At 39.3% G+C, this 10,718-nt stretch overlaps 1 protein-coding gene across 2 annotated transcripts in view; it reads left to right on the top strand.

The window, feature by feature from the left end:
* Positions 1–5,739: 5,739 nt before the first annotated feature.
* map7d2b (MAP7 domain containing 2b) overlaps positions 5,740–10,718 on the top strand; it is a 16,328-nt gene continuing 11,349 nt past the window's right edge. For both annotated transcript variants that reach the window (XM_088013137.1, XM_088013136.1), the window contains exon 1: positions 5,740–6,277. In XM_088013137.1, coding sequence (XP_087869263.1) covers positions 6,031–6,277 — 247 coding nt within the window. In that variant the 5' untranslated portion in view covers positions 5,740–6,030. The remainder of the gene's footprint in view (positions 6,278–10,718) is intronic.

Genomic DNA, 10,718 nt, shown 5'->3' with positions numbered 1-10,718 from the left:
TTGGAAAAACACTGCTGGTCCTTGATGCAATGTTTTTATTATTGTTATTATATTAGGTATTTTTGTCTGTGCTGTTGGAAGATAAATCAGACATAACATTATGACTACTGTCAGGTGAAATTATTAACACTATTGGAGTGGGATGTATTAACCAGCAAATGGACATTTTGTTATTTAATTTTATGGGTTAGAGGTAGGAAAAATGTGTAGCAATTTGAATTATTATGGTGAGACGACTGGGATAGACCATCTTCAAATGAGGAGCTCTGGTAGGATCTACTTTATTGTTCCCAAAGGTAAATTAGATGTTACTGTAAGCCATATAAAAATTATTTTAAAAAGTTGTTATAGATGTTAATGGCTGCAGGCAAGAATGATTTCCTGTAGCAGTCAGTACAACAGTGTTTCTGAATAAGCCTCTGACTGAAAATACAGTCTGATGAAGAGGATACTCGGGCTTATTACACAAAATTTATCCAGTTATAAATGAAATAAAATGCCTTTTTAAATATATATTTAATAATTATATTACTTAAAATGCTTATTTATCTTGATGAAAAGTTGCTTCTTATTTGAATTTATTTAAATTGTTCTAGGATATTTGCATTAGAAAGTTAACAAAAATGGTAAAATGTTGTGTTTTGCAGGCTGGTGGTCATATTGTTATATCTAAGCAGTTTTTTCTGTAAAGCCATTTATTCAGCTTGTCATTATAAAATAAGGTGACGCCATATGACTGTAAATATGTAAATATTTCACTGTTATGTAATTTCATCCTGCGGTTAATTAAAGTGGAGCCAGAGCCCCGGTTGGGTTGGGACTAAACTGAGATTTGCATATATTTGCATGTCTGATGACTGAGCTGAGAATCTGTTTTTAGATGTTTGTGAGCCTCCATCTGTCCTCTGACATCTTCTGGCTGATTTCATGTCAGTTTGAGTGACTGAATGTGAAAAAAGACAACATGGCTGGAGGTTGGGCTCCAAGGGTTCTGCTCAGACAGCTCTGCTCTGACCCTTGACCCCAACCTCCACACAGGGATGGCAGCTGATTCATTTTATTTTGACTGGCGGCTGTGGATGCAAGCAGAAATTGGATTTATATTTAATGTTGATGATGTTTTTATCTGTAAAATCTCAGCTTTGGTTCCTCCTCCTGCTACACTGACCAGCAGCAGACATACTTCACCTGTTCAGTCACCGTCCAGTCCTACAGGTAAACACCAGGAACTCTGCTGTGAAAACAATGCAATATATAAATATAGTTTTTAATATTTGTGATTAAATTGGAACTACTCTGACATTTTAATACACTACAGGAAGTGAATATTTATCTTCTTTCTCATTTCTCCAGGCTCTCGGCTGAATTTATCTAAAGAAAGACAAGAGAGCAGACAGAGAACCCAAGGTCAGTTCTCCAGCAGGTGGCGCCACTTCCAAACACTTTAAAACACTGACAGGGAAAAAAATCAATTACAATTTAAAGGCAGCATTTTTTAGTGCAGCTGTGTGAAAAATGTGAACATTTGGGCCGTAATGATGATGCGTGTGTTTGTCTTCCTGCTGGGCGGCCATCAGAGCGGTCGCTGCAGGATAAGGAGCGGCGCGCGCAGCAGCAGCTGGAGCGCTGCGCCGAGGAGCGAGGCAGGAAGATGGAGCAGCAGAGGAGGAAGGAGCAGCAGCGCCGGGCGGCGGCCCAGGAGAAGAGACGGCAGCAGCAGGATGCAGAGAAGGTCAGAGGTCACCACAGGATGGGGAAGATAAAGCTTAACTTAAAAATACGCTAACAAAACAGAGTGTAAACAGAACAGCAGCCATGTTTCCTGGTTATAGACTGAGAGGCGGAGCTAAAGCATCCAACCAACCATCCGTTAATACATCCATCTATTCATCTGTTAATCAATTCATCCATCCATCTGTTCATCCATCCATCCATTTGTTGGTTCATCTGTCCGTCTGTCCATCCATCCGTCCATCCATCCATCTTTCTGTTTTCTCCACTTCCTTTCTTCCTCTCCTGTGTTGCTGAATTACCTGAGTTGATCTGTAGCTCAGTTTCTGTTTGCTGAAAGTGAGGAAGACTAATAATGCCACAGCTCCAGTGACTTCCTGTCTGTTGGCCAAACTGTGTTCATCCGTCCGGCTGGCACATGAAAAGCTTGGCTGAGTTTCTGCATCATGAGTCAGATCAGTTTTCCCGAGCAGCTCCACATCTGCAAACAGCAGAAAAATGATCCAGTCCGTCCTGATAATCCAGGCAGAACTTCAGTTTTAAATCCTGCTGGATTTTTAAAGTTTCTTTCTGTTTCTTCTACCTTCCAGTTAACGACTATTTGGCTTTTCCTGAAGTCTCATTTATGACTCCAACTATACAATAAAAGCACTGCAAACTGGGAAGTTTTGTCTGGTTTTTATGGCTCTTTATTTGAGAGAGCAGAGACATGCAGTGAATGGCCGGATCAATAGAGACTGGACCTGGTACAGATCGCCTCCATTATGGTTAACCTGCTGCACTTTAAAGCTTTTTATAAACAAATACATCAAATTTATGTGAAGTGTCAGTATTCACATGGTTGGTCCTCCATCTTGCTTCTGAGTGACTTTAAGGACGTTTGGTGATTAAGTTGAGCAGAAAATACTGAAATAGGATTTTTTTATAAATGAAAGTTTAGGTTAACTTAGTAGGGAGTTAATCTGGATCTGATGTGTCAAACGTCTGGACACGACTGCAGCTGTGATGTTGGATCCTGTTCATTCAGAAATTAATTGTATTTAATACTGTTGAACCTCAGCATGTCACTGTAAGGTCACTTTAGTTTTCACGTATCAAAAATGACAAATAATTCTGAAAATATTGTATTTTAATTTCAAAACTGAGTAATGGATAAAAAACTGAAAAGGTTTTTCCTCGTTCTTAAATAACTAATTTTCATTACAAACAACTAACAAAGCTATATTTGTGCTTTCTGCTCATATTTTCTTAATCCTACAACCAAAATGTTCAAAAAGCCGAGTCTGTAGAGTTTATAATGATTTAATGTGAATCCTGCTTTTAAATCAAAATATTATCTGATTATACAATTTTATATATTAATATAATAAATACATATTTGTATCAAGTAACTATATTGTGTTGGCAAGTCCAGTGTTTTATTGTCTTTAGTTTGGCAGGTTTATATGGAGGACTAATACTGCCAAAATTTACAATAAATAATTAAATGAGAAAATTAATAAATAAAGGTGGAAATTACAACATATTTATTAATTTATTGTTTTCCGATATATTTGTTCATTTTCAATTTTATTTTCTCATTTACCCTTTCTGTTTTATTTTTTCTTTTAATTCTTAATTTTTTTTCAATTTCATTTCCTCATTAATTTTTATTTCCATGTTTATCTATTCACTTCTTATTTTCAGCTTTATTTCCTTATTTATTTTAAATTTTATGGGGGGTTTTTGTCAGTTTTGGCAGGATCAGTTTTCCATAGTAAAATACTTTATGAAGTAGTTAGTGGAGGACGGAGCGACATTTGGATGTAATGTTTGTAGATGTGTCATTTATCCGCTGTCAGCCCCACCCATTCACATCCATATACATAACCTAATGACATAACGATTGGTCGGCCACCTGGGGAAATGACATCACTTTAATTTTCCATTTCCTGGAGCAGACGGTCGATGACAGCAGAGCGAAAGACAGATATGAGATCAATGTGTCAGAATACGAAGAATGAAAACCTGAACATATAAATTTGAGTAAAACGTAAAAGTAGAATTGAAATGTAAGGAATTATTTTATCTGTAAATGATCATTATCACTCTCGTTTGCAAGCAAACCACATAAATTAGTTTTGGATCTGAACATTGGACGCCATCTTTGTTTTTAAAATCCTTCTGTCAGCTCACCTGACAGAAGGATTTTGTCTGGACCAATCTATTTTAGCGATTTACATAAAAACTGACATAAAAACCTGATGATTTCCATTATTTTAGAGTCTTCCAGTTCCAGTGTTAAATGTTATTCAGAATTTAAAGTTTATTTGAGAATGTGTTCATTCCTTATTATGCCATGAAAATGGTCTCAAAGCAACAATGTTATTGTTCTGGGATAATTTATCGTCCAGTAAAGTTTGTTATAATGACTGATATGTAAATAAACTTCTTCTCAGTCGAGTATTTAACCTATTAGCTGTCAGAAAATGGCTCTACAGATTAAAATTAGTTAATTACAGCTACTAGAGGCGCATTTGCCTTGTAAATATCCTGGATTAACACAAATTTGCTTCTCGTTATTCCAGCCGATTCTTTATTATGGCAGAAGAGGAAATGTAACAGATATCATTAGATCCTTCAATAAGCCCTGAATTGGCTACATTTCGTCCTGATCGTATTTAATGGGTAATTTTAGCTGTGATTGGAGTTTCTCCCTGTCCTGCATCAGGATACAGCAACAGCCTCTGCTGCAGTCGGCTAATCCATCCCCAGCGGTTGCTCCATCTTTGATCTGCTTCTGTTTCAGATTCTGTCCACTTCTGCTCGCTCTGCCCCCGTTCTCTGGCGCTGCACCCCCTCCGTCCTCCTGCAGTGCGTGACTCTGCATGCACCTTCAGCAAACCCCCCTCAGTGCTGAGCCGGGGCATTTCCATCCCGTATAAACAGGCAGTTAACTGGAGCAGCTGGCAGAGTGACGGCGAAGCTGCTGCAGGTCTGGGGAGGAAAATATCAAGAAAACATTCAGAATAAAAACAGAAACGAGGGCTGAATGTTTACAGCATGGAAATACGAAAACAAATTAATCATTTAAAATACAATAATTCAGATTTTAAAAACCAGGAAAGTCTGAGCTTTTCACTTGTTAATGTTAGAATTATTTTTTTAGCTGCAGATGCATCTTTTGCTGCAAATAATGAAGCGTTCACTCAATCAATCAATCAATCAATCAAGTTTATTTGTATATCACAAGGCAGTTCAAAGTGCTTTGCATTTACAAAGCTATAAAGTCCAAACAGTCACCTGAGCAACGTTACATTTTAATGAGCCATCACCAGATTATTCACATCAGATCTGTTGGCCAATGTTTGAAAACCACAGAGTGCTGTTATTGAGCTTCAGGGAATAAAATGTTGATTTTCTTATTTAAAAAAGGAGTTGAATTATTTGATTATTTGTAATTTTTATGTATTTCTAATGTATAAAATAAGCTGTAATGGTTAAATGAAAAATCTGCAGAATGTTTTTTTATCTGATTAATCAATTAGTAGAAAAATTGATTATTTGTCAGAATAATTTATTATTAAAATGAATTTTAGTTGCATCTCTAGTTTCAGGAAGCAGATTAATGACAAATAATCAGCATCCTTTGCTACAAATAATCAAAAAATTCTTGGAATAATTATTCGAATAATTGATTAATCACCAGAATAATTGATTAATCAACAAATTCATCAATATAATAATCAATTACTAAAACAATAATTAGTTCCAGCCATAGAAATGCCATCCTGTTGTGGCAATAATCTTTTTTTCTGTCCATTTTATGTTTTTAAGTCATAATTCAGCTGCTTCTTTATATTTTTTATTTCTGCAGTTGAGTTCTGCTTTTGTTTCTGATTAAATATTTTTTACTTGGAAAAAAATAATTTAATGAAAATATATTGAATAATGTCGTGTGCAGCTCGTTTGTATGTTAAAACAAATGTCAGAATAATTGCATGACAACACAACATGGAGTGTTTTCGTGTGTGTGTGCGTGTGTGTGTGTGTGTGTGTGTGTGTGTGTGTGTGTGTGTGTGTGTGTGTGTGTGTGTGTGTGTGTCGGGGGTTGGTGACAAGCTGCAGCTGGCCCCTCCTGCCAGGCAATGTGCTCTGTCATTAGAGAGGGAGTGGGCGATCGAGGTAAAGAGAGGGAGGAGAGAGAGGGAGTCGGAGCCGGCAGACGGACGAGCGAAGGCGCGGCGCTGCCGTATCATGACACTCTGACTGACAGACAGGAGGACGCAGGGGGAGACGCTGCTGTTGCACGCGGTTGCCATGGCGCATCCGTCTCCGAGCGGATCGCCCGGCGTCCGTCGCCGTAGCGATGGCTCGGTGAGAGAATGTCTCTTCTTCCCTGTTTCTGAACGCAACGAGCAGGAGAGGCTGGAGGCCCTGGTGCGCCGGCGAGCCGGGGGCGCCGAGCGGCGCGGCGGCGGTGGCTGCGGCGGCGTGGAGGCCCGGGAGCAGCTGGACAACAGGCCCAAACGCTGGACCTGGGGAGGGCCGCCTGACGGAGCCGAAGGTGAGTTCAGCCTCAGCCGGGAGCTTTGTTGTGATGGTGATGATGTCATGGGAAGACTGGGAGTAATGGAGGGATGGGGGATGGAGAGGAGGAGTGGAGGTCAGGTGGAGAGGAAGAGGGGGATGGTGGGATGGAAGGGTGGAGACATGAGAGAGGAGGAAGTGATGATGTGAGGAGGAGAAGTGATGTAGGAAGAAAAGGGTGTGGAGGCTGCAATGCAGGAGCAGCAAACCTCACAGGGCTTCGCATCATCCGACCTGAGCAGGTAACGGCTTCACCGCTGCTGGTCGGGGCTACAGGTGTGTGTGTGCGTGTGTGTGTGTTTTATTCCCATGCTGGGAGACACAGAGTCTCACCTTGAGCACAAGGCCGCATGCAGAAACTCTAAGTGCGACATTACGGCTCGTTTCCTTCCTGATTCACGGCGTTCTGTTGTTTGTTTCTCCGTTACATCAGCGATGAACCGCCGCTGGTTTTATCCATCAGTTGTCCTCAGCTGAGGCTCTGGCTCCGGCCCGGGGACGGGGTCCGCCCAGCGGCGGCTCTGGCTCCGGCCTGGGGACGGGGTCCGCCCAGCGGCGGCTCTGGTTCTGCCCCGGCTGCCTGATCTGGGATCTGCGGCCCACTGCAGCAGAACAGCAGCATCTCATCTTACAGCTACAGGACGGAGATGATGGGCTGCGTTCTCAGAAACTCACATTTTCTGCATCAGAAATGCTTCAAAACTGATTTATTGGATGGGATGAACTGCAAATTTAATCTGTTAAATTAGGAATATAATGGATTAATTATGGAAATGCATCCAACTGTTGGAGCTGGACTGTTTTGTTTAGATTTTTAAAGCATCAACATTACCAGTCAGAGTCTCCTTTAGGGGTCCAGTCTGGAGAAAAGCGAAGAGTTTCCACCACTTCCTGTCCGGCAGCAGGGCATAAAAATAACATTTTTCACACCAAACCTGATTTCCAGTTTTAATCGGTTTTCTTTTTCTGGCTTTCTTTTCTAAAAAAAGAAAGAAAACATGCATTATTTCAGTCATCCTTCTGGGAGTTGACAAATAAATAAAAGCTGTGAAACAAGATGGTGGCAGAGTGCATTGATGGGGAGAAATTATTCCCCGTCAATTTTCTGTTGGTTTTAAAACTCCTGCCTCTGTCAGCGAACTTTAAGGAAGTGTTTTCTCTTTTGTTTCTGAAAAATTAGTTTATTTTCTCAAGTGTCAGGTACTGACTGGCTGCAGGAAGCGTTAGCAGGATGGGATGTTGGGCCTTTAGCTGAGTGTCTTAATGTGACCCGTCGGTTCTGGTTGATCAGGAAAATGTTTTTATTCAGCAGGTTGGAGCGATTGCCTTCCAGTTTGGTGTTGATCTTTGATCTGCCTCCTCATCCTGTTTGCTCTGCAGCGGCTAAACGCTGCAGTCGGTTAGGATTTGGATGCATTACAAACAGCATGATGACCTGATAATGGCTGACAGATCAGACATGTAGAGTCAGTGCAGACGATAAATCAGTTAATCATGAGATAAATTAAAACGAGCTCAATAATTTCCATTTTCATAATTTATTATTTTTCTCTCTTTCTACTGTGTGATAAAAGTTTTCAGTCTTTGGTCTCAACTATAGCAATTTTGTTTACAAAGACTTTATAAGTAATTTTATTTGGGATATTTAAAATGTCTCCCAGTTCCAGTGTTAACTCTTCATTAGGATTTGAAGTTTATTTATCTTTGAGATTTTGCATTATTACGCTGTTATTATCATTATGTTACTTTAAAATGGTCTCAAGACAACAATATTATCGTTTATCGCTATAATTTCTGGGACAATTTATCGTCCAGCATAATTTGTTATTGTGACGAACCTCTGAGTTTATCTGTGTGTCGCACTGCAGTTTGGACTGATTTCCTCTCTGTAATAAAAACCTTATTTCATGCTTTATTGGATTCAGATTCAGATTTCTGCGTCTAACTGCAGTGATAAACAGCGACCTCCTTCCTCTGTTCTGCAGTGATTTAATATTTATATTCACTGGATTTACCTCCATATTTAACCATTTACTTATTTTGATTCTGTAAATGTTACACAGTCCCAGCTGCATGAAATAATTACATGTCTGATAAACGATTTAAAGGAAAATCTAAAAAAGTAGAAAATTATCTAAGCAAATAAAAAAGCGGGATACAAATGACTAAAAAAGTGAAACAGAATGGAAAAAATAAAGAAAGAGAACAGATTAGTTTAGTTCACATATTTCTTTATATTTTCCCATTTTTAGCAGATTTAGTTACATCTTGTGCTTCTGTTATAACTACGTGAGCTAACTCCAGCTTTCTGGATGAGGAAGTGACATCAAAGCTTCTTTATACCGAATAAAAATGGATCCGGATGAGAAAGTCTGAGCCTCTGCTTGTGCGATGTGACGTTTTGCTGTCATTTCACGGCGGATTTTTCTGTCGCCGTGTTTTGTCCAAGTCGTTGCTGCTTCCTGCTCAGATGGACGATAACTCCCGGAGTTTGGCCGGATCCTCGGGTGTGTGTCGGTGTGTGAGTGCGTAACGCTTTGCTTTTTCCGCTCTGCTTCGCCTGCTGCCCAGGTAACCCTCAGACCCCGCCCTGCCATGCCATTGGCTCCGCTCAGCCCAATGAGCTTCCTGCCGCTTCCAGCGCCAGCCAATCCCGTAACGGTACTGACCTCATGACTGTGTGCCACGCCCATCCCGCCTCCTCTGCAGCCGCCTGCATGCATGCGCCGCCTTTGTGTCGTCAAACTGGCTGTGGCGTCGTCCTGAAGTGTGTTTGTGACGTTCATTGGCTGTAAATCAGCAGCAGTGATGCTCAAAAAGGACATTTCACGTCTATGTCCATTTTTTACTTACTTTCTAGTCAAAATGATCCAGATTTTTAAACATAACCTGTTAAAATATTGCAGTAAACAGGTAAACTTACTACTTTTAATGTAAAATCAGAATCTGGAAATGTTACGGAGTCCCTGCTGCATGAAGTTATTACATATTTCACTCTACCAGTAAAATAATAAAACAGAAATAAAAATAGTAGAAGAAGAAGTAAACAAAAATGCAAAAATTATAAAAAATGCAAAACATAAATGGAAAAAATATAGAATCAAGTCCAGTTTTTCAGGAACCATCATTTTACTACGACGGTAACAAAAAAGAAACAATGGAAAATGAACTAAATAAATTCAACACATGTATACAAATTATTAAAAATACAGAACAATAATGGAAAAAACACAGAAGAATATAAAAAGAAGGAAAATAGATTAGGTTAGTTTATAAATGTATATTTCTCCAATATTTTCCCACTTTTTTAGCAGATATGATAAATAACCCCGACATGTTGCCTTTCCACCAGTCAGTTTTTTGTCTAATTATTAATATAAGAAGCATTTTTGATTAATTCTGGAGATAAAATGCAAAAATTCCATCTAATTTGATTCGACCTCCTTTCCATTGTGGTTCTGATCCGTTTTCGGTCCAGTCAGTTGTTTTCTAAATGCCACTGATTGTGATGCTAAATGCCTCCTGCTGCTGTGTGATGTTTATGGGAGTCATGTGACTTCATTCATGTGAGCAGATTATAGGAAATGACTTTCATTTATTTGTTGTCTAAATTTATTCATGACTGGAACAAAATGTTCAGTTCCAGATGTTTGAACAGATAAAAACTGCTAAGATGATATTTTGCTCTCATATTTTCATTTTCTACCTGTAAACAAACAATTTAGTGACAATTTTCTTATTTTACTTATTAGTTTGATGTTTTTCCAGTTTAATATTTTCGTTTATCATATAAATGGACATGAAATTTTCTTCCTATTATTTCACATTATTTTTCAGAATCTCATCCCTGATTGAAGAAAAATCACAGTAATTGATTTCCTGCTGGTTGATATCATTTATTGACTTTATTTCTGACTAAAAGCAGATTTAAGAAATTTAATTTAATTGGTAATTTATCAAAGCAGTAAGAAATGTCTCGCTATGCAATATGAATTTAAATGTCCCACCCAGACGGATCCGTTTTCCTCCAGAAGTCTGTAAAGAACAAAATGGTGAAAAGATGAGCAGTGAAAACAAAATTAGTAAAACATAAAATAACTATTGATCAGCAAAGTGAATCTTTGTCTTCACAGTAAATAAACTGAGGAGACGATCAGGACTCAGTCATCCTGATCACAGGCGGCGGCTCCTCTTCCTGTCCTCCCTGCTTTGTTTAGCCAGGCATGAACACGACTCTCAGCAGGGAGTCCATCCTATGAACCACTCACTCACACACACACACACACACACACACACACACACACACACACACACACACACACACACACACACACACACACACACACACACACACACGCATCATGCCAGACATTCAGCCTGTAGCTATCTATCACCAACGCCCAGACCAGACAGCAGCT

Source organism: Poecilia mexicana, unplaced genomic scaffold (genome assembly GCF_051168715.1).
Source record: "Poecilia mexicana isolate PSO_F unplaced genomic scaffold, ASM5116871v1 scaffold_15, whole genome shotgun sequence".
In the NCBI taxonomy this organism is placed as follows: domain Eukaryota; kingdom Metazoa; phylum Chordata; class Actinopteri; order Cyprinodontiformes; family Poeciliidae; genus Poecilia; species Poecilia mexicana.
This window is presented reverse-complemented; position numbering and strand designations above follow the sequence as displayed.